General features: G+C 42.1%; 1 protein-coding gene and 9 non-coding genes across 10 annotated transcripts in view; 9 read left to right on the top strand and 1 right to left on the bottom strand.

The window, feature by feature from the left end:
• SCML4 (Scm polycomb group protein like 4) overlaps window positions 1–27,869 on the bottom strand; it is a 193,912-nt gene that overhangs the window by 67,690 nt on the left and 98,353 nt on the right. The window contains exon 5 of the mRNA XM_029595315.1: window positions 24,558–24,752. Coding sequence (XP_029451175.1) covers window positions 24,558–24,752 — 195 coding nt within the window. The remainder of the gene's footprint in view (window positions 1–24,557; window positions 24,753–27,869) is intronic.
• On the top strand, window positions 684–756 carry TRNAR-UCU. The gene has a single exon. It is a non-coding gene; the product is annotated as a tRNA-Arg (tRNA).
• Window positions 1,405–1,477, top strand: TRNAR-CCU. The gene has a single exon. It is a non-coding gene; the product is annotated as a tRNA-Arg (tRNA).
• On the top strand, window positions 2,681–2,753 carry TRNAR-UCU. The gene has a single exon. It is a non-coding gene; the product is annotated as a tRNA-Arg (tRNA).
• TRNAR-CCU lies at window positions 3,402–3,474 on the top strand. Its single transcript has one exon. It is a non-coding gene; the product is annotated as a tRNA-Arg (tRNA).
• TRNAR-UCU lies at window positions 4,678–4,750 on the top strand. The gene has a single exon. It is a non-coding gene; the product is annotated as a tRNA-Arg (tRNA).
• Window positions 5,399–5,471, top strand: TRNAR-CCU. The gene has a single exon. It is a non-coding gene; the product is annotated as a tRNA-Arg (tRNA).
• TRNAR-UCU lies at window positions 6,675–6,747 on the top strand. Its single transcript has one exon. It is a non-coding gene; the product is annotated as a tRNA-Arg (tRNA).
• On the top strand, window positions 7,396–7,468 carry TRNAR-CCU. Its single transcript has one exon. It is a non-coding gene; the product is annotated as a tRNA-Arg (tRNA).
• TRNAR-UCU lies at window positions 8,672–8,744 on the top strand. Its single transcript has one exon. It is a non-coding gene; the product is annotated as a tRNA-Arg (tRNA).

Below are 27,869 nucleotides of genomic sequence, written 5' to 3'. Positions count from 1 at the left end.
TTCTTAATGATAACATCTTTATTGAAAGCATGCCTAAGTTTCTTCACAGATATTGACGTAGGTGAAGAATTTTCAGAGCCTTGATCTCTTTTTCTCCCATGAACTTCAGTGCTTTTATGGTTCTCTGAGGGTAGCACTTCTCTCGTCCTATAGCAAACACTACTGCATATTGCAAACTGAGGAGCAGTTTGACTTTCATCAGGAGGAATCTCTGAGCACTCTAATCCGTATATTGAATCTTGATTCACGCTGTCTTTATTCCTCTGGCTGGCTCTGCAAGCATTTCCGGTTTCTATAATCGTACACGTGAAAAGCATTATGATATACCATAAAAGTGTATATCAACTTTGCATATCCTGTAGCTTACCGTAGGTTACCATATTTCCCTAAGCGAGTCCAGTTCATCCTTGATGCTACAGTTAAACTATTGCCTGGGCAGCTTGAAAAGAGGCGGAACAACTACTGTGCTTCTCTGCCACATGTTCTCCGGCAGTATAGGAAATGCTCTTCAGAAACATGGAGACTGTATTCCGTAACTTTACTAAGCAACGCGTGAGTGATGGAGCTGGAGAGAGCTAAAGCCCTCCGTGAGACAGAAATCGAATGAGAAGAACCAGCGAGTGGAAGTGTGGCGCACAGCATATGTTTGCTGGGAATGAAAGAAAGGGCTTACTCTCCAGATAACCCCAGTGGCCTAATGGATAAGGTACTGGCCTTCTAAGCCTGGGATTGTGGGTTCAAGTCCCACCTGGGGTGGTGTTTCTCTACTGGCTACGTTTTTAAGCCAGATAGAAATGAGGGCAGAAAAGGTCTATAAAAGAATGAGTGGCAATGAAGGAGTAAACGTTAATCATTGTTTACGCTTTGGAATAGCACAAAGACCAGGGGGCAGACAACCAAGTTTCTAGGTATTACATTTAAACCAATAAGAGAAAATATTTTTTACTCAGTGCATAATTAAGCTCTGGAATTCCTTGCCAGAGTATGTGGTGAAAGCTATTAGTGCAGCTGCATTTAAAAACGATTTGTACAATTAGGTGGAGGAAAAGTTCATTAACCATAATTAAGGTAGAGTTGCAGACATCCACTGCTGATTCTTGGGATAAGCAGCTTGGAATCTATTTATCCCTTGGGATGCTGCCAGCTATTTGTGACCTGGCTTTACCACTGCTGGGAAGATGATACCAGGCGTGATGGACCTTTGGTCTGTACCAGTATGGCAAGTCTTGTGTTCTTATGTTATACGTGGAAATGTTTTTTGCCTTTGAAATGGCACTCCGGCTTATTACAAAAAGAGTGTCATGGTTCCCAGTGTTGTAGAAGTAGAAAGAGAAGTCTAACCTATGACGGAGATGCTTCCTGAGCTGTGTCCAGTCTGCTTAAGCAGACTCTCTAGACCAGCTGGCCCCAGTGGCCTAATGGATAAGGCACTGGCCTCCTAAGCCAGGGATTGTGGGTTCAAGTCCCACCTGGGGTGAAATTCTACAGTGACTAGCTACCTTGTAACTTTGTTTATAGCAAACAGAAGGAGAATATTAATGCCAGGGTCAGAAGGATGATAAACCTGATGAGCTCATGCCGAAGGACACGCCTATGGTAGGGATGTGGGATAAGGCATAGATTTTCAAACCAGTGAAGAGTAGATATAATGGAAAGAAGTGGCAAGGATACAAAGTGCATTTTCCCACAGGTTTCCAGCAACTCAGCAGTAATGCAGGGAAGTAATTTTACGTAGAGATGGCAGATGATGCACGGAAGAGGCTCCCAGGGCAGTTGTTTGAGAGAAAAAGTTTAAATGAGTCCCAAAAAGTATTGGACTGGAACAGAAAGCCATTGGAGAAGTTAAGGTAGGAAAAATGACAAGAGACGGGGGACAGGTGATAGAGAACCCGAATCTTGCCAGTTTTGCTTCACCAGACTGACACGTCTATCCCACGGGAAGGTGGACAAAATTCTAACCTAAGCGTCTTGTTGGAAAGGGACTTTCATCTACTCTGTTCTTAATGATAACATCTTTATTGAAAGCATGCCTAAGTTTCTTCACAGATATTGACGTAGGTGAAGAATTTTCAGAGCCTTGATCTCTTTTTCTCCCATGAACTTCAGTGCTTTTATGGTTCTCTGAGGGTAGCACTTCTCTCGTCCTATAGCAAACACTACTGCATATTGCAAACTGAGGAGCAGTTTGACTTTCATCAGGAGGAATCTCTGAGCACTCTAATCCGTATATTGAATCTTGATTCACGCTGTCTTTATTCCTCTGGCTGGCTCTGCAAGCATTTCCGGTTTCTATAATCGTACACGTGAAAAGCATTATGATATACCATAAAAGTGTATATCAACTTTGCATATCCTGTAGCTTACCGTAGCTTACCATATTTCCCTAAGCGAGTCCAGTTCATCCTTGATGCTACAGTTAAACTATTGCCTGGGCAGCTTGAAAAGAGGCGGAACAACTACTGTGCTTCTCTGCCACATGTTCTCCGGCAGTATAGGAAATGCTCTTCAGAAACATGGAGACTGTATTCCGTAACTTTACTAAGCAACGCGTGAGTGATGGAGCTGGAGAGAGCTAAAGCCCTCCGTGAGACAGAAATCGAATGAGAAGAACCAGCGAGTGGAAGTGTGGCGCACCGCATATGTTTGCTGGGAATGAAAGAAAGGGCTTACTCTCCAGATAACCCCAGTGGCCTAATGGATAAGGTACTGGCCTTCTAAGCCTGGGATTGTGGGTTCAAGTCCCACCTGGGGTGGTGTTTCTCTACTGGCTACGTTTTTAAGCCAGATAGAAATGAGGGCAGAAAAGGTCTATAAAAGAATGAGTGGCAATGAAGGAGTAAACGTTAATCATTGTTTACGCTTTGGAATAGCACAAAGACCAGGGGGCAGACAACCAAGTTTCTAGGTATTACATTTAAACCAATAAGAGAAAATATTTTTTACTCAGTGCATAATTAAGCTCTGGAATTCGTTGCCAGAGTATGTGGTGAAAGCTATTAGTGCAGCTGCATTTAAAAACGATTTGTACAATTAGGTGGAGGAAAAGTTCATTAACCATAATTAAGGTAGAGTTGCAGACATCCACTGCTGATTCTTGGGATAAGCAGCTTGGAATCTATTTATCCCTTGGGATGCTGCCAGCTATTTGTGACCTGGCTTTACCACTGCTGGGAAGATGATACCAGGCGTGATGGACCTTTGGTCTGTACCAGAATGGCAAGTCTTGTGTTCTTATGTTATACGTGGAAATGTTTTTTGCCTTTGAAATGGCACTCCGGCTTATTACAAAAAGAGTGTCATGGTTCCCAGTGTTGAAGAAGTAGAAAGAGAAGTCTAACCTATGACGGAGATGCTTCCTGAGCTGTGTCCAGTCTGCTTAAGCAGACTCTCTAGACCAGCTGGCCCCAGTGGCCTAATGGATAAGGCACTGGCCTCCTAAGCCAGGGATTGTGGGTTCAAGTCCCACCTGGGGTGAAATTCTACAGTGACTAGCTACCTTGTAACTTTGTTTATAGCAAACAGAAGGAGAATATTAATGCCAGGGTCAGAAGGATGATAAACCTGATGAGCTCATGCCGAAGGACACGCCTATGGTAGGGATGTGGGATAAGGCATAGATTTTCAAACCAGTGAAGAGTAGATATAATGGAAAGAAGTGGCAAGGATACAAAGTGCATTTTCCCACAGGTTTCCAGCAACTCAGCAGTAATGCAGGGAAGTAATTTTACGTAGAGATGGCAGATGATGCACGGAAGAGGCTCCCAGGGCAGTTGTTTGAGAGAAAAAGTTTAAATGAGTCCCAAAAAGTATTGGACTGGAACAGAAAGCCATTGGAGAAGTTAAGGTAGGAAAAATGACAAGAGACGGGGGACAGGTGATAGAGAACCCGAATCTTGCCAGTTTTGCTTCACCAGACTGACACGTCTATCCCACGGGAAGGTGGACAAAATTCTAACCTAAGCGTCTTGTTGGAAAGGGACTTTCATCTACTCTGTTCTTAATGATAACATCTTTATTGAAAGCATGCCTAAGTTTCTTCACAGATATTGACGTAGGTGAAGAATTTTCAGAGCCTTGATCTCTTTTTCTCCCATGAACTTCAGTGCTTTTATGGTTCTCTGAGGGTAGCACTTCTCTCGTCCTATAGCAAACACTACTGCATATTGCAAACTGAGGAGCAGTTTGACTTTCATCAGGAGGAATCTCTGAGCACTCTAATCCGTATATTGAATCTTGATTCACGCTGTCTTTATTCCTCTGGCTGGCTCTGCAAGCATTTCCGGTTTCTATAATCGTACACGTGAAAAGCATTATGATATACCATAAAAGTGTATATCAACTTTGCATATCCTGTAGCTTACCGTAGCTTACCATATTTCCCTAAGTGAGTCCAGTTCATCCTTGATGCTACAGTTAAACTATTGCCTGGGCAGCTTGAAAAGAGGCGGAACAACTACTGTGCTTCTCTGCCACATGTTCTCCGGCAGTATAGGAAATGCTCTTCAGAAACATGGAGACTGTATTCCGTAACTTTACTAAGCAACGCGTGAGTGATGGAGCTGGAGAGAGCTAAAGCCCTCCGTGAGACAGAAATCGAATGAGAAGAACCAGCGAGTGGAAGTGTGGCGCACCGCATATGTTTGCTGGGAATGAAAGAAAGGGCTTACTCTCCAGATAACCCCAGTGGCCTAATGGATAAGGTACTGGCCTTCTAAGCCTGGGATTGTGGGTTCAAGTCCCACCTGGGGTGGTGTTTCTCTACTGGCTACGTTTTTAAGCCAGATAGAAATGAGGGCAGAAAAGGTCTATAAAAGAATGAGTGGCAATGAAGGAGTAAACGTTAATCATTGTTTACGCTTTGGAATAGCACAAAGACCAGGGGGCAGACAACCAAGTTTCTAGGTATTACATTTAAACCAATAAGAGAAAATATTTTTTACTCAGTGCATAATTAAGCTCTGGAATTCGTTGCCAGAGTATGTGGTGAAAGCTATTAGTGCAGCTGCATTTAAAAACGATTTGTACAATTAGGTGGAGGAAAAGTTCATTAACCATAATTAAGGTAGAGTTGCAGACATCCACTGCTGATTCTTGGGATAAGCAGCTTGGAATCTATTTATCCCTTGGGATGCTGCCAGCTATTTGTGACCTGGCTTTACCACTGCTGGGAAGATGATACCAGGCGTGATGGACCTTTGGTCTGTACCAGAATGGCAAGTCTTGTGTTCTTATGTTATACGTGGAAATGTTTTTTGCCTTTGAAATGGCACTCCGGCTTATTACAAAAAGAGTGTCATGGTTCCCAGTGTTGAAGAAGTAGAAAGAGAAGTCTAACCTATGACGGAGATGCTTCCTGAGCTGTGTCCAGTCTGCTTAAGCAGACTCTCTAGACCAGCTGGCCCCAGTGGCCTAATGGATAAGGCACTGGCCTCCTAAGCCAGGGATTGTGGGTTCAAGTCCCACCTGGGGTGAAATTCTACAGTGACTAGCTACCTTGTAACTTTGTTTATAGCAAACAGAAGGAGAATATTAATGCCAGGGTCAGAAGGATGATAAACCTGATGAGCTCATGCCGAAGGACACGCCTATGGTAGGGATGTGGGATAAGGCATAGATTTTCAAACCAGTGAAGAGTAGATATAATGGAAAGAAGTGGCAAGCATACAAAGTGCATTTTCCCACAGGTTTCCAGCAACTCAGCAGTAATGCAGGGAAGTAATTTTACGTAGAGATGGCAGATGATGCACGGAAGAGGCTCCCAGGGCAGTTGTTTGAGAGAAAAAGTTTAAATGAGTCCCAAAAAGTATTGGACTGGAACAGAAAGCCATTGGAGAAGTTAAGGTAGGAAAAATGACAAGAGACGGGGGACAGGTGATAGAGAACCCGAATCTTGCCAGTTTTGCTTCACCAGACTGACACGTCTATCCCACGGGAAGGTGGACAAAATTCTAACCTAAGCGTCTTGTTGGAAAGGGACTTTCATCTACTCTGTTCTTAATGATAACATCTTTATTGAAAGCATGCCTAAGTTTCTTCACAGATATTGACGTAGGTGAAGAATTTTCAGAGCCTTGATCTCTTTTTCTCCCATGAACTTCAGTGCTTTTATGGTTCTCTGAGGGTAGCACTTCTCTCGTCCTATAGCAAACACTACTGCATATTGCAAACTGAGGAGCAGTTTGACTTTCATCAGGAGGAATCTCTGAGCACTCTAATCCGTATATTGAATCTTGATTCACGCTGTCTTTATTCCTCTGGCTGGCTCTGCAAGCATTTCCGGTTTCTATAATCGTACACGTGAAAAGCATTATGATATACCATAAAAGTGTATATCAACTTTGCATATCCTGTAGCTTACCGTAGCTTACCATATTTCCCTAAGCGAGTCCAGTTCATCCTTGATGCTACAGTTAAACTATTGCCTGGGCAGCTTGAAAAGAGGCGGAACAACTACTGTGCTTCTCTGCCACATGTTCTCCGGCAGTATAGGAAATGCTCTTCAGAAACATGGAGACTGTATTCCGTAACTTTACTAAGCAACGCGTGAGTGATGGAGCTGGAGAGAGCTAAAGCCCTCCGTGAGACAGAAATCGAATGAGAAGAACCAGCGAGTGGAAGTGTGGCGCACCGCATATGTTTGCTGGGAATGAAAGAAAGGGCTTACTCTCCAGATAACCCCAGTGGCCTAATGGATAAGGTACTGGCCTTCTAAGCCTGGGATTGTGGGTTCAAGTCCCACCTGGGGTGGTGTTTCTCTACTGGCTACGTTTTTAAGCCAGATAGAAATGAGGGCAGAAAAGGTCTATAAAAGAATGAGTGGCAATGAAGGAGTAAACGTTAATCATTGTTTACGCTTTGGAATAGCACAAAGACCAGGGGGCAGACAACCAAGTTTCTAGGTATTACATTTAAACCAATAAGAGAAAATATTTTTTACTCAGTGCATAATTAAGCTCTGGAATTCGTTGCCAGAGTATGTGGTGAAAGCTATTAGTGCAGCTGCATTTAAAAACGATTTGTACAATTAGGTGGAGGAAAAGTTCATTAACCATAATTAAGGTAGAGTTGCAGACATCCACTGCTGATTCTTGGGATAAGCAGCTTGGAATCTATTTATCCCTTGGGATGCTGCCAGCTATTTGTGACCTGGCTTTACCACTGCTGGGAAGATGATACCAGGCGTGATGGACCTTTGGTCTGTACCAGTATGGCAAGTCTTGTGTTCTTATGTTATACGTGGAAATGTTTTTTGCCTTTGAAATGGCACTCCGGCTTATTACAAAAAGAGTGTCATGGTTCCCAGTGTTGAAGAAGTAGAAAGAGAAGTCTAACCTATGACGGAGATGCTTCCTGAGCTGTGTCCAGTCTGCTTAAGCAGACTCTCTAGACCAGCTGGCCCCAGTGGCCTAATGGATAAGGCACTGGCCTCCTAAGCCAGGGATTGTGGGTTCAAGTCCCACCTGGGGTGAAATTCTACAGTGACTAGCTACCTTGTAACTTTGTTTATAGCAAACAGAAGGAGAATATTAATGCCAGGGTCAGAAGGATGATAAACCTGATGAGCTCATGCTGAAGGACAAGCCTATGGTAGGAATGTGGGATAAGACATAGATTTTCAAACCAGTGAAGAGTAGATATAAAGGAAAGAAGTGGCAAGGATACAAAGTGCATTTTCCCACAGGTTTCCAGCAACTCAGCATTAATGCAGGGAAGTAATTTTACGTAGAGATGGCAGATGATGCACGGAAGAGGCTCCCAGGGCAGTTGTTTGAGAGAAAAAGTTTAAATGAGTCCCAAAAAGTATTGGACTGGAACAGAAAGCCATTGGAGAAGTTAAGGTAGGAAAAATGACAAGAGACGGGGGACAGGTGATAGAGAACCCGAATCTTGCCAGTTTTGCTTCACCAGACTGACACGTCTATCCCACGGGAAGGTGGACAAAATTCTAACCTAAGCGTCTTGTTGGAAAGGGACTTTCATCTACTCTGTTCTTAATGATAACATCTTTATTGAAAGCATGCCTAAGTTTCTTCACAGATATTGACGTAGGTGAAGAATTTTCAGAGCCTTGATCTCTTTTTCTCCCATGAACTTCAGTGCTTTTATGGTTCTCTGAGGGTAGCACTTCTCTCGTCCTATAGCAAACACTACTGCATATTGCAAACTGAGGAGCAGTTTGACTTTCATCAGGAGGAATCTCTGAGCACTCTAATCCGTATATTGAATCTTGATTCACGCTGTCTTTATTCCTCTGGCTGGCTCTGCAAGCATTTCCGGTTTCTATAATCGTACACGTGAAAAGCATTATGATATACCATAAAAGTGTATATCAACTTTGCATATCCTGTAGCTTACCGTAGCTTACCATATTTCCCTAAGTGAGTCCAGTTCATCCTTGATGCTACAGTTAAACTATTGCCTGGGCAGCTTGAAAAGAGGCGGAACAACTACTGTGCTTCTCTGCCACATGTTCTCCGGCAGTATAGGAAATGCTCTTCAGAAACATGGAGACTGTATTCCGTAACTTTACTAAGCAACGCGTGAGTGATGGAGCTGGAGAGAGCTAAAGCCCTCCGTGAGACAGAAATCGAATGAGAAGAACCAGCGAGTGGAAGTGTGGCGCACCGCATATGTTTGCTGGGAATGAAAGAAAGGGCTTACTCTCCAGATAACCCCAGTGGCCTAATGGATAAGGTACTGGCCTTCTAAGCCTGGGATTGTGGGTTCAAGTCCCACCTGGGGTGGTGTTCCTCTTCTGGCTACCTTTTTAAGCCAGATAGAAATGAGGGCAGAAAAGGACCAAATGATCCACCCAGTCTGCCCAGCAAGCTTATGCCGTTATCTGCTGCACTGTGCTGCTACCCCCAGATTTCTCAGACCGTAAAAGTCCCTCGGATGCTGTTTGAATCCAATTTCCCTTAACCTTTGCCACGAAAGCACAGAGGAATGTTTGAGTTGCACCAAAAGTATCAGGCTTAGCGATTAAGGGTATTAAGTAAGTACCTCATCAGCTAGTTACACTGCGTTTATTTGTTCCCCAAACCGTAACAGTCGGGGCCCTCGTTGCTTGCTGTCTGAATCCAATTCCCCTTTTATCACTGCCTTTGAAGCAGAGAGCAATGATGGAGTTGCATTAACAGTATCAAGGCTTATTTGTTAAGGGTAGCAACTGCCACACCAGCAAGTTACCCACAGTTTCCCCCATGCAGTCTTTTCTTTTTTAGGGAGGATCCACAAAGCAGTATGGTAAGCAGTCAAGAAAAGCCACGGATGTGAAAAAACAAAGCAAGACCGGAGCCTTGGAAAGAAGATGTATTGATTCTTCTTGGAAAGAAGATTTTTTGATTGATTATATACAGCCTGACTCTGGCCAACGTTTTACCTTTTAAGGCTGCATCAGGGCCTCTTGATTCAAGTAAAATAAAGAATATATCTCCGGGCACCATAAATAATTATGGGGTATATCCACTTCAAAGTGCATTTGAAAGACCAACAATGCTATTCTCCATTCAATAATAGCAAAGATAGAATGGAACAATTCACCTATGAAGAGAGTGTAAAAAGGTTAGGATTCTTCAACTTGGAGAAGAGACAGTTGAGGGCAGATATGATTGAGGTCTATAAAAGAATGAGCAAAGGAAGTACAAAGGGGATTGGCCTGGAACAGGGATATTGGATAAGAGAAGATGAGAGATATACTTGTTGATAACGGAACCTTTCCCAAACTTTATTCATCTGAAAATTAATTTGCGAATATGGCCAAACTTGGATATGATATACTCTAATTTAATTTAATTTAATTTAACACTTTTCTATACCGACCTTCATGGTTAAAGACCATATCAGATCGGTTTACATCGAATTGGGGAACTGTACCAAAAAAACAAAAGTTTAAACAGGAAGAACAAAGTTACATTCAACAAGGATAGTAAACTTGGAGGCCTAGATTGCTGGAAGAAAAAAGGCCTAGGAACGCAGTAAACAACAAGTATAAACAAATGGAGAGTCAGGGGAGGATCTTATTAGAAACTTACAGGAAGTACGGAGATGCGTAGAACCTCAACTAATGTGTATCGGGGGGATCTGAGAAGACCTGGCGGAAGAGCCAGGTCTTAAGTTTTTTCCTGAATGTTAAGAGTCAGGGTTCCAGTCTAAGGTCGGAAGGGATGTTGTTCCAGATAACTGGGCCTGCTGTCGAGAAGGAACGATCTTTGGTCGAGGTGAGGCGAGTAGCTTTTGTCGGTGGGGCCTGTAGGGTTCCTTTATATGCTTCTCTAGTCGGTCTGTTGGAGATATGGAGATTGAGAGGGAATACCAGGTCCAGATGTTGGTGATTGTAGATAGATTTGTGAATTAGAGTGAGTGATTTGTGAAGGATTCTGTAGTTCACTGGGAGCCAGTGTAAGTTACGGAGGATGGGTGATATGTGTTCTCCACGGTTGGTGTTGGTCAGGATTCTTGCCGCGGTGTTCTGTATCAGCTGTAGAGATTTGGTGGTAGAGCTGGGGAGACCCAGGAGGAGAGCGCTGCAGTAGTCTATTTTAGCAAAGAGCAAGGCTTGCAGAACTGTCCTGAAGTCGTGGAAGAATAGTAGAGGTTTGAGTCTTTTTAGGACCTGAAGTCTATAGAAACAATCTTTGGTTGTGGTGTTGATCATTTTCTTTAAGTTTAGGCGATTGTCGAGTAGAAACCCAAGATCTCTTACATGGGTATGCGTGAGCTGGGTATTGGGGTTAGTCTGCAGTAGTGGGTTGTCTTGGTTAGGGGAGATGAGGAGGAGTTTGGTCTTAGATGCGTTAAGAACCAAATTAAGACTGTTGAGGAGGCTGGTAATCGATTTTAGGCAGTTGTTCCAGTGCATGAGAGCTTTTGCGATGGATTCAGTTATCGGAATCAGAATCTGCACGTCATCTGCATATAGGTAATGTGTTAGGTTAAGGTCTGTTAGAAGCTGGCAGAGGGGGAGGAGGTAGATGTTGAAGAGGGTGGGTGATAAAGAGGATCCTTGAGGTACACCAAGTGAGGATCTTGTCGAAGGTGATTCTTTGTTATTAAATTTTAACTTTGAAGCTTCTATTGCTGAGGAAAGACGTAAACCAACTGAGGGCTGATCCAGATATACCTATGTCTGCTAGTCGATTCAGGAGGATGGAATGGTTGACGGTATCGAATGCCGCTGAAATGTCTAGGAATACTAGAAGAAAGGAGTGGCCCTTGTCTAATCCCATGATAATATGGTCTGTCAATGTCAACTCTATTGATATTGCTGCATTAAATTGCTGTGTGTTTGTTTACAGACACAAAAAAAGGGTTTGGGCTATTCAGCTTTGGGCAGGTGACTCATAGTGCATTGCAGGTGGCAATCAAGTCTTCAGTCTGCTTTAAACTTCAAGGAGACAGCCATAACTACAGATTCTTGTGAAGAGCTAAGAAAAAAGTTTAATTAATCCTTAGTTTAGAGGGCTTCTTGGTTATATATTTTTCTGTTTTTTGTGTAGTGCTAGCCTTATAATCCCTATATTTTCCTAGATATTGATATTGCTGTATTAAATTGCTATGTCTTTGTTTAAGCAAAAAAAAAAACAAAAACCCCAAAAAGGGATTGGGTTATTCAGCTTTGGGCAGGTGACTCATAGTGCATTGCAGGGGCAATCAAGTTTTCAGTCTGCTTTGAACTTCAAGGAGATAACCATTACTACTGATTGTTGTGAAGAGCTAAGTAAAAAGCTTAATTTAGCTAGCCAATCTGTGGGAGGGTCTGTTCAAAATCAATAGTAGAATCAGTTTCCAGCGAACAGCCCTGGCCAAGTGTTAACTGTTTAACTTCCTCACAACCTGTCTCTCTACCCACCCACCCCTGGATTTGTTTTTCGGATATAGTCTGCCTGAATACATAATTGGCAACAAGATAATTTGGAAATGTCGTAATTCCTTAGCTGTTATCCATCAAATAAATTTACCAAAATGAGGACTATCCAATGTAACTGTGTGGAGTCTTTATTCTGAGGGAAATCATCTGGAAACTTAGGGCTTGCCCCATTTGTTCAGAACTCTGTTCCTTGAAAAAATTGCTGGCTGAAGTTAAAGCTGAATTAGCTGCAGTAAAGAAAGTTTCACCCACTTTACAGTATTCAGGAATTAATTCCCAATTACCACAGAAAAAACAAAAGTCAAGGAAAAAGGGGTTTACAGTGGGCTCAGGTAGGATAAGACCTGTGACCCACAGACACCTATTCTTCACAACTGTGCAGCCCACATGTCTACCCCTCCCCCCCACTCACACAGGGTGTTAGGGAACCCAAAAAATAACGGGATTACAGTGGGCTCTGGTAAAGTAAGACCTGTGATGTGGAGACACACGCTCTTTCAAGTGACACAAGTACAAAACACCCTCTCTGTATTAGATAATGAAGAAGCTCTTGTGAAAGAGATTGAAGTGGTATATGAAAAGAAAGAAGAAACCCAATGCATACAGAAATTCCATAATACAATCAATAACCAAAAGTAAGTACTAAATAATTTGTAAAAGTACCCATTAAAAAGTTGTTTGAATAGATTGAAGGTCCTGTGAAATGTTGCTTGCATTTAAAATAGTTAAACATTATCAAATATTTTATTATTAGACGCTGTTTGGAACCCTGAGAAAGGACATACAGTTCGAAACACTGTCCCGTGTTGGGCTAGCACGGACATGATGGCTTCTGTGTGATGTGAAAAAATATGGGATATTCACCGATACAGATGAGGGCATAAAAAATTAAGAAAAATATGGTAGCACATTGGAGATAAAAACGACACTATTGCACATGAATGTGGATATAAAGAATTGACCAGTGATTATATAGACAGCTGAGTCTTAAAGTTGAATTGCTAAACGATGAAGCCGAGTATGATGGTCATTTAATAAGAGATCACAATTGTTGCAAGTGTGATAAAATTTATTAGGGGCATCTGTTTAGTGGAAATTTACCAGAAAGGTTCTAAGAGGTACTGCTAGGTCTTGAAACTGTCTCTGAAACTGTCTCACACTTAGATAACAGAAAAGACAAATGTATCTCTTTGTAGTTTTAGGCAATACAATGAAGAGTTATAAAATCAAGGTTAGAGTTCTCAGGATGTTTAGGAATGTTAATGTCAAATGTTTTTCACCTTGTGATCTTAAATCAAAGGAGGGTTGAACTAATCTCCTAGGCAAAATTGTATTTAAGTACAGTCAATTGGATATCTGATTAAGTCAGTCTCTCAAACTTAGGAGCTGACTTCCTTATGCGTATAAAAAATAAAGGCTTTTGATCATTAGAAATACACTGTCTCCGTTGTCCTCGTGTCCTTGGTAAATTTTTTTCATTGGACAAGCCTCTCGATTGTTTAAGAAATCAGAGGATTATTTGGTATTTGAAGAAGAGCAATAGCTAAAGCCAGAAGAATGCTGGGCTGCAGAGGGAGAGGAATATCTAGTAAGAGAAAGAAAGTGATGATCGCCTTGTACAGGGCCTTGGTGAGGCCTCACCTGGAGTACTGTGGTCAGTTTTGGAGACCACATCTCCAAAGGGGTAGAGACAGGATGGAGGCAGCCCAGAGAAGGGCGACCAAAAAGGTGGATGGTCTTCATAAAATGACTTATGAGGAGAGATTGAAGAAACTAAATATGTATATCCTGGAGAAGAGGAGGTGCAGGGGTGATATGAAACAGACTTTCAGATACTTGAAAGGTTTTAATGATCCATGGTCAACAACAAACCTTTTCCGTTGGGAAAAAATCAGTAGAACTAGGGATCATGATTTGAAACTCCAAGGAAGAAGACTCAGAACCAATGTCAAGAAGTATTTCTTCATGGAGAGGGTGGTGGATACCTGGAATGCCCTTCCGGAGGAAGTGGTGAAGACTAAAACTGTGAAGGATTTCAAAGGGGCATGGGATAAACACTGTGGATCCATAAAGGCTAGAGAATGGGAATGAAGAGAAGAGCCATGGGGGTGGCTTGTTGGAATGGTGGCTACTACCTGGTGATTACTACCCTTACTCAAGAAGCCTTCACACGGTTAATGCAACTCCAACATTGCTCTCTGCTTAAATGGCAAGGGGAAATGTGGAAAAGAGGATTTGCATTCAGACAACAACCAACAAGGACTGAACTACACAGTCTGGGTAAACAAATAAGCATGGGGGTAGCTTGCTTACTGCAGCAGTTACTACCCTAAACCAGTTAAGCCTGATACTTCACTTTTAATGCATAAACAGCATTGCTCTCTGCTTCAACGGCAGGGGGAAATGTGGAAAAGAGGATTTACATTCAGACAACATCCAACAAGGCATTGATTTGTGCAGTCTGGGTAAAAAAGCATTGGGGTAACTTGCTTGATGCAGCGGTTACTACCCTTAACTATTAAGCCTTATGATTCACCTTTGCTGCAACTCCATTACTCTCTGCATCAAAGGCAGGGGGTGGCAAGAAATTTGAATCAAACAGTTACCAACAAGGTCCCTGAATTTGGTGGTTGGTGAAACAGATCAGTATGGGAAAATAAGTGTGGGAGCTTGCTCGGCAGACTGGATAGGCCGTTTGGTCTTTTTCTTCCATCATTTCTATGTTTCTATGTTTATGTTACAGCTAGAAAATAGGGTAGGCTAAATTGGCCTCGGCATCTTCACCTGCCAAAAAATTCGGAATTTTGATGCTTCTCGTAAGAGAACACTACTAACTTCCTGATCTGCTGTAGCAAAATGGACTGCCAAGGGAAGACTTGCCTCACCAATTTACTATATTTTTTTGAGGGCGTAAATACACATGTGGATAAACATGAGCCTGTTGATATAGTGTATCTGGATTTCCAGAAAGCATTTGAGAAAGTCACCGATTAGAGACTTTTTAGGAAATTAAAAAGTCATGGGATTGGGGCAATGGCCTATTGTGGACTGCCATCTGGTTAAAAGACAGAAAACAGAGAGTAGGGCTAAATGGAATTTTTCCAATGGAAAAAGGTTAATAGTGTAATGCCCTAGGGATCTGTTCTTGGATTACTGCTTTTTAATATCGGCTACTTTATTCAATGTGTACATGTTGCCTCTCTGTCAATTACTATCGGGTCTGCAGCTTAACTATTATATGTATGCAGACGATATTCAGATCGTTATACCAATAAATGACTCCATTGAAAAAACTTTTAAAATTGCTAATATTTACCTAAATACTATTAGACAATTATTAAAGCAAATGAAATTGAGCCTTAATTGTGAAAAAAACAGAAATTATGTTGTTAGAACGTAAACTTACGTCATCTGATCAATCCAAAGTTTTTAACATGGAAAATGGGTCCATTTCTTTAGGGAATAAAATTAGAGACCTAGGCATGTGGCTTGACCCCGAATTTACATTAATAAAACACATTTCAACAAAGATACAGGAAGGTTATCACAAATTATTAATTCTTAGGCACTTAAAACCTTTACTGAGCCACGATGAATTTAGAACTGTTCTCCAAGCATTACTATTCACCAACATAGATTATTGCAATTCCTTATTGCTTAGTCTTCCAAAGTCATCACTTAGACCATTGCAGATTTTGCAGAATTCCACTGCCAGGCTCATTTCCGGAACTAACAAAAGAGACCATATCACCCCTGTCCTTGCCGCACTACATTGGCTACAAGTCGAATACAGAATTAAATTTAAGACTTTGTGTTTGATATATAAAGCAATCTATGCAGATCAAGTAGACTGGATGAATGCAGTCATACGCATTCATACCCCTCAGCGAAATCTGCATTCAGCGGGTAAAGGACTCCTTACAATTCCTTCTATCGCTACTGCCAAACTTACTTCTGTCAGGGAAAGGGCTGTTTCATTAGCTGGTTCAGGCTTATGGAACTCACTACCCACTGAATTAAGGATCCAGAGAGATTTAAGAGTTTAAGAAAACACTAAAAACATGGATGTATGTACAAGCATTTCAAGTAGAAGTCAGTTAGTAATTTGCTGTGTTATTATTTTATGTTAAAGACTCTTACTTTTATATTTAGTATTTTAGTTTTTATTATGTATTTTTATTTTATTTTAAGTATTTATATGATAGATGATTTCTTTATGATTGGTTTAAATTTTATTGTATTTTATGTTTTATTTTGAAACATTGTATTTTATGCTTTATTTTAATTAAGAAACACTGTAAACCGGTGTGAAGGTATACACCAACATCGGTATAGAAAATTAAGTAAAAAAATAAATAAATAAATAAATAAATAAATAAATAATATATTCATAAATGACCTGGAAATGGGAACAACAAGTGAGGTGATCGAATTTGCCAATGACACAAAATTATTCAAAGTTGTTAAATCATAAGAGGATTGTGAGACATTGCAAGAGGACATTGCATAAGTGAGAGATTGGGCATGTAAATAGCAAATGAAATTTAATGTGGGCAAATGCAAAGTGATGCAATTAGGGAAGAGTAACCCAAAGGATAGCTACAGAATGCAAGGCTCCACATTAGGAGTAGCCACTCAGGAAAAGGATCTAGGTGTCAGTGAAAATACTCTGAAATCTTCTCCTCTATCATATCCCCCCTCAGCCGTCTCTTCTCCAAGCTAAAAAGCTCTAACCTCTTTATCCTTTCCTCATAGGGGTGCTGTTCCATCCTCTTTATCATTTTGGTTGCCCTTCTCTGTATGTTCTCCAATGCTACTTTATCTTTTTTGAGAGATGGCCCTTTTCACTAAAAAAAAAGTTTGTTTCATGTGCACTGTTTTACCTTTGGGGTATTTCAATCTCTCTTTCATATATTAAGATCCTTAAGTCTTACAGAGTTTATACTGAAGAAGACTGCACCACTTTTTCTGCACCTCTTAGTCCGTGTATTTTGAGGGTACAGCATTCAGAAGTGGACGCGGTGCTTGAGATGAGGTCTTACCAGTGATTTGTAACAAAGGATGAAGTCCCACTCACAACCTGACACAGGAACAAAATACATCTGACCATCCTCTGAGGGATGTTCTAACAATGAGGACAGCATTCAGAGAACCTTCCTTATCCTGATAAATATTGTTTTGAACCTATTTTTTCCCTAAGAAACAAAGAGAATTTTTGTGCAGGAGATAGAGCAGCTTTTAAACTAGAACAAGGGGGAAAGCCAGCAGTCACTCAGCAGTGCATGGTTCGGAGAAATGCATCCTTGAAGGATACTAATGAAACAGGAGAGTTAGGGCATCCCAACAGAGAGGTTCCATTAAAAAGCAAGCATAGTTCATATGCCTATATGTAAAAAATCACCAAAGCTAATGATTTCCGAATTAACCCAAACAACTGAAAAGCAGGATGTTAAAACAAGCAAAAACCACACTTTGAAATGTCTGTATGCCAATGCCAGAAGTCTAAGAAGTAAGATGGGAGAGTTAGAGTAGATAACAGCAAATGATGAGATTGCCATAATAGGCATCACAGAGACTTGGTGGAAGGAGGATAACCAATGGGACAGTGCTATATCAGGGTACAAATTATATCGCAATGATAGGGAGGATCAACATGGTGGGGGTGTGGCACTTTATGTCCGGGAGGGTATAGAGTCCAACAGGATAAAGATCATACAAGAGAGTAAATGCTCAGTAGAATCTATATGGGTAGAAATCCCATGTGTGTTGGGTAAGAGTATAGTGATAGGAGTATACTACTGTCCACCTGGACAAAATGGTCAGACAGATGATGAAATGCTAAGAGAAATCAGGGAAGCAAACGAATTTGGCAGTGCAATAATAATGGGAAATTTCAATTACCCTAATATTGACTCGGTAAATGTAACATCAGGACTTGCTAGAGACATAAAGTTCCTGGATGCAATAAATGATTTCTTCATGGAGCAATTGGTTCAGGAACCAACAAGAGAGGGAGCTATTTTAGATTTAATTCTTAGTGGAACGCAAGATTTGGTGAAAGAAGTAACAGTGGTGGGGCCACTTGGCAGCAGTGATCATAACATGATCAAATTTTGAATAATGACTGGAAGGGGGACAATACGTAAATCTGCAGCTCTAACACTAAATTTTAAAAAGGGAAACTTTGATAAAATGAGGAAAATAGTTAGAAAAAAACTGAAAGGTGCAGCTGCAAAGGTTCAAAGTGTTCAACAGGCATGGACATTGTTTAAAAATACAATCCTAGAGGCGTAGTCCATATGTATTCCGCGCATTAAGAAAGGTGGAAGGAAGGCAAAACGATTACCGTCATGGTTAAAAGGTCAGGTGAAAGAGGCTATTTTAGCCAAAAAAAACATCCTTCAAAAATTGGAAGAAGGATCCATCTGAAGAAAATAGGATAAAACATAAGCATTGTCAAGGTAAGTGTAAAACATTGATAAGACAGGCGAAGAGAGAATTTGAAATGAAGTTGGCCATAGAGGCAAAAACGCATAATAAAAACTTTTAAAAATATATCCAAAGCATGAAACCTGTGAGGGAGTCGGTTGGACCATTAGATGACAGGGGTTAAAGGGGCCCTTAGGGAAGATAAGGTCATTGCAGAAAGAATAAATGAATTATTTGCCTCCGTGTTTACTAATGAGGAGATACCAGTTCCAGAGATGGTTTTCAGGGGTGATGACTCAGACGAACTGAACGAAATCACTGTGAACCTGGAAGATGTAGTAGGCCAGATTGACAAACTAAAGAATAGCAAATCACCTGGACCGGATGGTATGCATCCTAGGGTTCTGAAGGAACTAAAAAATGAAATTTCTGATCTATTAGTTAAAATTTGTATCCTATCATTAAAATCATCCATTGTACCTGAAGACTGGAGGGTGGCCAATGTAACCCCAATATTTAAAAAAGGCTCCAGGGGCGATCCGGGTAACTATTGACCAGTGAGCCTGACTTCAGTGCTAGGGAAAATAGTGGAAACTATTCTCAAGATCAAAATCGTAGAGCATATAGAAAGACATGATTTAATGGGACACAGTCAACATGGATTTACCCAAGGGAAGTCTTGCCTAACAAATCTGCTTCATTTTTTTGAAGGGGTTAATAAACATGTGGATAAAGGTGAACTGGTAGAAGCAGTGTATTTGGATTTTCAGAAGACATTTGACAAAGTCCCTCATGAGAGGCTTCTACGAAAACTAAAAAGTCATGGGATAGGAGGCAATGTCCTTTCGTGGATTACAAACTGGTTAAAAGACAGGAAACAGAGAATAGGATTAAATGGTCAATTTTCTCAGTGGAAAAGGGTAAACAGTGGAGTGCCTCAGGGATCTGTACTTGGACCGGTGCTTTTCAATATATATATAAATGATCTGGAAAGGAATATGACGAGTGAGGTTATCAAATTTGCGGATGATACAAAATTATTCAGAGTAGTTAAATCACAAGCGGATTGTGATACATTACAGGAGGACCTTGCAAGACTGGAAGATTGGGCATCCAAATGGCAGATGAAATTTAATGTGGACAAGTGCAAGGTGTTGCATATAGGGAAAAATAACCCTTGCTGTAGTTACATGATGTTAGGTTCCATATTAGGAGCTACCACCCAGGAAAAAGATCTAGGCATCATAGTGGATAATACTTTAAAATCGTCGGCTCAGTGTACTACAGCAGTCAAAAAAGCAAATAGAATGTTAGGAATTATTAGGAAGGGAATGGTTAATAGAACGGAAAATGTCATAATGCCTCTGTATCGCTCCATGGTGAGACCGCACCTTGAATACTGTGTACAATTCTGGTCGCTGCATCTCAAAAAAGATATAGTTGCGATGGAGAAGGTACAGAGAAGGGCAACCAAAATGATAAAATGGATGGAATAGCTCCCCTATGAGGAAAGGCTGAAGAGGTTAGCGCTGTTCAGCTTGGAGAAGAGACGGCTAAGGGGGGATATGATAGAGGTCTTTCAGATCATGAGAGGTCTTGAACAAGTAGATGTGACTCGGTTATTTACACTTTCGAATAATAGAAGGACTAGGGGGCATTCCATGAAGTTAGCAAGTAGCACATTTAAGACTAATCAGAGAAAATTATTTTTCACTCAACGCACAATAAAGCTCTGGAACTTGTTGCCAGAGGAGGTGGTTAGTGCAGTTAGTGTAGCTGGGTTCAAAAAAGGTTTGGATAAGTTCTTGGAGGAGAAGTCCATTAATGGCTATTAATCAATTATACTTAGGGAATAGCCACTGCTATTAATTGCATCAGTAGCATGGGTTCTTCTTAGTGTTTGGGTAATTGCCAGGTTCTTGTGGCCTGGTTTTGCCTCTGTTGGAAACAGGATGCTGGGCTTGATGGACCCTTGGTCTGACCCAGCATGGCAATTTCTTATGTTCTTATGTTTGTCTCCAGAAGATATTTGAACTCTTCTGTGGTCCTGAAAACCCAAGTGCACCATCATCCGTTGGTAAAAGGTGTTACAGTCTGCAAAGTATCCAGTTTCCTCCAGACCAGCATGACTACTAGAACTCTACACTGTGAAGCCAGGGATGGCTACAGTGGCTCCAGCCAGGCTCAGCAGCTAGTCTGATTCAGGTTGACCCAGTTTTTGTGTATCTTTTTCTTGCCATTTTTTCTTCCTGCCAGGCACTGCCTGGGACAGTGCTATACCGGGGTACAAATTATATCGCAATGACAGAGAGGAGCACCTGGGAGGAGGTGTGGCACTTTATGTCCGGGATGGCATAGAGTCCAACAGGATAAACATCCTGCATGAGACTAAATACAAAATTGAATCTTTATGGGTAGAAATCCCTTGTGTGTCGGGGAAGACTATAGTGATAGGGATATACTACCGTCCACTGGTCAAGATGGTGAGACAGACAGTGAAATGCTAAGAGAAATTAGGGAAGCTAACCAAATTGATAGTGCAGTAATAATGGGAGACTTCAATTACCAACAAACAACAAGTGCAGAATAACTTCTTGGATCCAAGCATTTATTTAGTTTGCAACAGTTCAAATGGCAACTCCACTGTCAGGTTTATTGTATAGTTCCAAATGCAGGTAGGGGTCCCCCGACACAGACCCCATGTTTCACCCACTGGCTGCGTCAGGAGGGACAACACCGTATAATCACAAAATCTGAAAATGAAATTCCAACATTTTAACATGGATCCCAATACACTAAGGGTACATACCGGCATGAACTTCAATAAAATTAAACAAGAAACATACCTTAAAGAATTTCAGCAACAGGTTAACAGGGAGTGCGAATACAATATCACTGGGCCGGCATTTTAAACGCGAGTGTTATCAACCAATCAAAGTCCGAGAATGGTGAGCCAATCAGATCACGGCAGGTAAGTTAGAGACCTTTCAGGTAAAGAAACTCCACTCTAGCTCACAGTTAAGGCCACTAGGGGTCACTGTATCAAGAAGATAGATCCATTTTTGTTCCCTTTGAATTAGCAGTTCAGAGTAATTGCCGCCCCGCGGCAGGGGATGGACCACATCTAATACAAAGAATTTCAAATCTGTTAATTGGTGCTGGTGTTGTATCCAATGTTTGACCAATGGTTCATTTTCCCTCTGATTTTTTATATTCGATCTATGCTCTATAATGCGAGTCTTTACCATCCGTTTCGTTTTACCCACATATAGTTTATTGCACGGGCAATAAATCACATACACAACCCTTATAGTGGTACAATCAGATGAACCTCAAAGTGTAAAAATTCTAGAGGTACTAGGATGAATAAATTCAAACATGGTCATTGTCAAAGTACATACTGAGCAGTGGCCACATGGCTTGTGGCCACGTTTCAGAAACAACAGCAGGACTCGATACTGTATGAACCAACATGTCCTTTAAATTCTTTCCTCTCCGATATGTAAACCGGAGGGAAGAGTGAAAAAAATGATCCAAAGACAATGCTAACCAATTCCTCCGTATTAGAGTTGAAATGGTCTTACTCTGCACTGAAAATGGCAAAATGCAATTTATTGATTCCTCATCAAGCAGACTTTTTGGTAGGAATAAAAGGTCTCTATTAACGTATAGAGCACGTTTCAGAATTCTATGTGGGTGCTCTCTCAGAGTGAACTGTGTCATCATCTGCTTAGCTTGTGACATGTATTCCTCCTTAGTGGAGCACAGACGGCATAACCTTAAGAACTGATGTGTAGGAATGTTTTGTTTAAGAAAACGTGGGTGACAGCTCCCATATTGTAAGAGTGTGTTTTTATCTGTGTGTTTGCAAAAAATAGTAGTGTTAAAACAATTATTGGAAACAGAAATCAGAATATCCAAAAAAGGAATGCTACTGGATTGTATATCAAAGTTAAATTGAAGGTTACTGTCACAACTATTTAACCAGTCCAGAAATACAAAAAATTGTACATCCGTTCCTGACCAGACCAAAAATATATCATCGATATATCTTAGCCAAATTGGAAAAAAATGTGACTCTGCAGATGGATAAATGAATGTCTCTTCAAACATAGCAACATATAAACAGGCTAGGCTAGGGGCCATTGTTGCACCCATCGCCATGCCCTTTATCTGCTGGTAAAATTGTGAATCAAAAATAAAATAATTTTTTGTTAAAGCTAAACGTGCCAATTTTAACAAAAATTCCGTAAGAGTCTGGATAGGCTCAGATCTTAATTCCAAAGTCTGGCGGATCACATTTAGAGCCTCTTCCTGAGGAATATTCGGATACAGTGAAATTATGTCTAAAGTCACTAAAAACACGGTGTCACTCGGCACTGGGAGTTGTTCCAAAAGGATAATCACTGATAGAATGAAGGTTAAGGTTTGGTTTAAGGTTAGGGTTAATGATACACTTACCATTCGGAATAAGTAACAGGATGAGCATTTGTTGGTTGGGTTAATGCTAGATATGACTAAAGTTAGGATAAGGGATAGTTGACAGGGCTGGGTTAAGATGACATTTAGTGTTTAGACTTGGGTTAAACACAGTTAAAATTAGGATTAGGGTTAGATAATAAGGTTAGGAATAGTGCTAAAATTACTGATACGGTTAAACTGGAGTTAGAGACCAGAGAGTTGGATCAAGCAAGAGCACTAGACGTACTGTACTTGAATTTCAGCAAGGCCTTTGACACGGTTCCACACAGAAGACTTATAAATAAATTATGCACCCTTGGTATGGATCATAGAGTGACTGACTTGGTAGAAACTGACTGAGTGGTAGGCGACAAAGGGTAGTAGTAAATGGAGTTTTTTCTGAGGAGGGGGATATTACTATTGGTGTGCCTCAGGGATTGGTCCTTGGCTGGTTCTTTTCAACATTTTTGTGAGCAACATAATGGAAGGATTGTTGGGAAAGTTTTGTCTTTTTGCCGATGATACGAAAATATGTAACAGGGTGAGCAACCAGGAAGGAGTGGAAAACATAAGGAGGGATCTAACAAAGCTTGAACAATGGTCTAAGGTCTGGCAGCTAAGATTTAATGCTAAAAATGCAGAGTAATGGATTTAGGATGCAAAACCCAAGGGCAAGGTACAGTATTGGAGGTGAAATCGTTCTAAGCACAAAGGAAGAGTGGGATCTGAGGGTGATTGTATTTGACGATCTTAAGGTGGCCAAATAGGTAGATAAAGCAACGGTAAAAGGCAGAAAGATGCTTGGCTGCATAGAGAGAGGCACAGTCAGCAGAAAAAAAAGGAGGTGATAATGCCCTCAATTAGGTCCCTGGTAGGTGAGACCTCACTTGAAATACTGTGTACAATTCTGGAGACTGCACCTTTAAAAGGATATAAACAGGATGGAGTCTGTCCAGAGGGCGGCTACTAAAATAGTCAGTGGTCTTCCAGAGGTCTTTATTCTATAGCATATGGGGGTTGACTTAAAGATCTAAACATGTACACCCTAGAGCAGTGGTCCCCAACCCTGTCCTGGGGGCCCACCAGCCAGTCAGGTTTTCAGGATATCCACAATGAATATGCATGAGAGAAAATTTACCTGTTATGGAAGCAGTGCATGCAAATTTTCTCTCATGCATATTCATTGTGGATATCCTGAAAACCTGACTGGCTGGTGGGCCCCCAGGACAGGGTTGGGGACCACTACCCTAGAGGAAAGGTGAGATAGGGGAAGTATGATAGAGACTTAAATATTTCAAAAGTTTTCATGCACAGGAGGTGAGTCTCTTTCAACAGAAAGGAAGCTCCAGAACGAGGGGTCATGTGATGAGATTGAAAGGAGGTAGACTCAGGAGTAATCTTAGGGAATATTTCTTTAAGGAGAGGGTGGTGGATGCACGGAACAGCCTTCCAGTGCAGGTGGTAAGGACAAAAACAGTATCTGTGTTCAAGAAAGCATAAATACTGGGGATCCCTAAGGAAGTGATGGGAAATATAATGCTAAATTAATTGGGAGGATGGGCAAACTGGATGGGCCGTCGTGTTTCTATGTTTGTAAGATTACAATTTGGGTTAGAGATATAGTTACAATTATGGTTAGTTTAGGATGTGGGTTAGGATTACAGTTACCGTTAGATTTAGGAATAGGAAAATTTGATGATGTTATGAAGCATTCTCTGTTAAACCAAATGTCCAGAGAAGAGAAGAGAAGAACCAGACAGCAGCATGGAGCACTCTTGGTCACTGAGGTCCAGCGTACCTGACTCCATCCTGTCATTCTCGTACTGCTGGGAGTTGTCCGCTGGGGCACTGTATTGCACAAAGGGCTGATTGCTGAAGAGATTTCCACAGAGCAGGCTTCGGCACAGCTTCTTGAGGAAGCGCAGGACATAACCGATGCTGTTCACGACGGGCAGGCTCAGGAGATGCTGCTTTCCATCGAAAGAAGCCGACACTGGAAAATAAAAACAACAAAATACAGCCACAAGACAGATAGGTGCAGAGCACCAAAGTTCCTGGAGGAGAAGTCCATAAACTGTTATTAACCAAAGAGACTTAGCTGTACTTGGTTAATAACACTATTACCAGCATTAATAGCATGAGATTTATTTACTGTTTTGGTTCTTGGAAATAGGATGCTGGGCTTGGTCTGACCCCAGTATGGCAATTTCTTTTTTTCTTATGTTCTTACGTCAAAATGAGCAGAGGTGGCATGGGTTTACAACAGAGGGAGCTGAAGGGAGAGTCACTCATTCTCAAAATACAAAGCCACTCATCCTTCCAAACAAAAGTGTCCACATGACTGGACAATGAGTTTTACATTTAAGAGGTTTCTGAGCTGGCACCAAGGCTGGGGTCCAGGCAGAAACTAAGGAATGGGTTTAGCCAGTGCCAGACATCCTGAAGCTCTGCGTCAGTGACATCACTCAGCTGCACCAAGGAGCTGATACCCTGAGCAATTGTCCTGCTTGATCCCCCTTCCTTAAAACTGGCCCAGGTTGTCACATCTGGAATTGGTCTCCCCACTGCGACGGCAGACGGGCGAGGAGATGGGGAGTGCCTACATCATTCATTGTTCTGACAGTGCACTGAGAAATGGGAGGTTTGCAAACACTTGCCACTCTGCACATTCTAGTCCTGGTGGAATTCTGCCCTACTGCGGAGTGCAGAATTTGTGCAGAATTCCCCCCCCCCCCACGCAGAATTGCCAAATTCTGCGCAGAAAATAACAGAGGAGACCCCGGCATGCCACGAACGGAGTGCGTGTGCCACGGGACGCGCTCCATTCACGGTGAAGATGAAGGCCCCGGCGCGCCGTTCGTGGCAAAATGGAAGGCCCCTATGTGCTGTGAATGGAGTGTGCTCCGTTCGCAGCGAAGATGGAAGGCCCCGGTGAAAGAAAATGTGTGTGTTTGTAAGAGAGAGGAGAGGGGGAGGGGAGGGTGACAGAGATCATGGGATGTAAGAGAGAGGGGGATGCTTGAGTGTGGGTTTCAGAGAGAGGGAGCCTATATGAGGGGAGGGGGTGTGGGGAAGGGGAGAGTGAGAGAGCAGGAGGGTGTGAGAGAGCATGGGAGGTAAGAGAGCGGGGGGCAGGGGATGCTTGAATGTGGGTTTCAGAGAGAGGGAGTCTATATGAGGGGAGGGAATGTGGGGGAGGGGAGGGTGAGAGCAGGAGAGCGTGAGAGAGCATGGTAGGTAAGAGAGCGGGGAGGGGGATGCTTGAGTGTGGGTTTCAGAAAGAGGGAGCCTATATGAGGAGATTGTGAAGGAGTGTGTATGTGTGTGAGAGATTGGGAGCTCGTGTGTATGTGAGGGTGCTAGCTTGTGTGAAGGGATTGTATGTGTGAGCCAGAGCCTTGGTGAACAGGTTCGTGAGAGAGAGACATAGGTAGCCTGTGTGAGGGTGTATGTGTGAAAGAGAAAGGGAGCTTGTGTGGGTGTGTATGCAAGAAAGGGACCCTGTATGAAGGGATGTGTGTGTGTGCGAGAGAGTGAGGGAGCCTGTATGAGGGTGTGTATGTGTATTAGAGAGAGGGAGCCTGTGTGTGAGAGAGGGAGGGACAGAGGGAGCCTGTGTGAGGGGCAGTACTGAGAACGGGGTCAAACTCTGGGACTGGCGGTAGAGTGGAAGGGGTTGAGCCTAGAGGTGGAGGGGAGAGATACTGGCAGGTGGAGTTGGGGCCTGAGAGGGCAAAGTAGCCAGGGGAGTGGGGAGAGAGAGTGGAAGGGACACTCTTACAGTGAATTTCTAGGGAAATTCTGCTCAAAATATTTAAAATTCTGCATCTTTAAGTAATAACTTTTATCTGTATTAATTTAAAATGTAATAACTTAAAGACTGTCATGTAAATTGTGTTATTTTGACCAATATAAGGTTTGCAGAATTTTGCGTGCAGAATGTTACATTTTTTTGCAGAATTCCTCCAGGAGTAACATTCTTTGATCTGAAGAGATCTATCACTTTTCTGAGCCGAAACACCTGGGGTAGAGCATGGACGTGCGAAATATAGTGACCAGGCTGCTATCCCCGGCTCCACCACTCACTGAGTGATATTCTGCAAGTCACTTACCTCCTTGTGTCAAACTTAAAACACTGTAATCTTAGGCAAAATACATTGCTAGTGGATGGTGCTAAATAAATATTAGGGATGTGAATCATGTGCCCGATCGTCTTAACGATCGAAATCATCTGGCAGGAGAAGAAAATTGTGTTTGGCACGATTTTTTAGTTAAAAAATCGGTTTTTCCGATTAGTGCGCACTAACGGGAGTTAGTGCGCGCTAACAGGAAGTTAGAGCGCACTAACCATTGTTAGTGCGCACTAACAGAAAATGATACAATTTGACACTTTTCAGGTCAGTTAAGGTCAGTTTAGGAATGAATATGTATTCCTATTGGCTGCCCTCTTATTTATTCATGTCACCAAGGTTCCCACTGACAATATATGGGGGATGGGAAATGGAAACAGTTGGTAGCTTGACAAAAAAAGTAAGTGATCAGTCAATGTGACTATAACTTGTGCCCTATCCCTGATACCGGGAGTGTTATGATCTTCCTGCATGCAGTGCCGTATCCCTGATACTGGGAGTGTTGTGATCTTCCTGCACACAGTGCCCTATCCCTGATACCAGGGGTGTTGTGATCTTCCTGCACGCAGTGCCCTATCCCTAATACCAGGAGTGTTGTGATCTTCCTGCACACAGTGCCCTAACCCTGATACCGGGAGTGTTGTGATCTTCCTGCATGCAGTGCCCTATCCCTGATACCAGGGGTGTTGTGATCTTCCTGCACTCAGTGCCATATCCCTGATACTGGGAGTGTTGTGATCTTCCTGCACACAGTGCCCTAACCCTGATACCAGGGGTGTTGTGATCTTCCTGCACTCAGTGCCCTATCCCTGATACCGGGAGTGATCTTCCTGCATGCAGTGCCCTAACCCTGATACCGGGAGTGTTGTGATCTTCCTGCATGCAGTGCCCTAACCCTGATACCGGGAGTGTTGTGATCTTCCTGCATGCAGTGCCCTAACCCTGATACCGGGAGTGTTGTGATCTTCCTGCATGCAGTG

The sequence above is a fragment of the Rhinatrema bivittatum genome, chromosome 3 (genome assembly GCF_901001135.1).
Source record: "Rhinatrema bivittatum chromosome 3, aRhiBiv1.1, whole genome shotgun sequence".
NCBI lineage: Eukaryota > Metazoa > Chordata > Amphibia > Gymnophiona > Rhinatrematidae > Rhinatrema > Rhinatrema bivittatum.
Note: the sequence above shows the minus strand (reverse complement) of the source record. Positions and strands in the feature narration are given on the sequence as shown.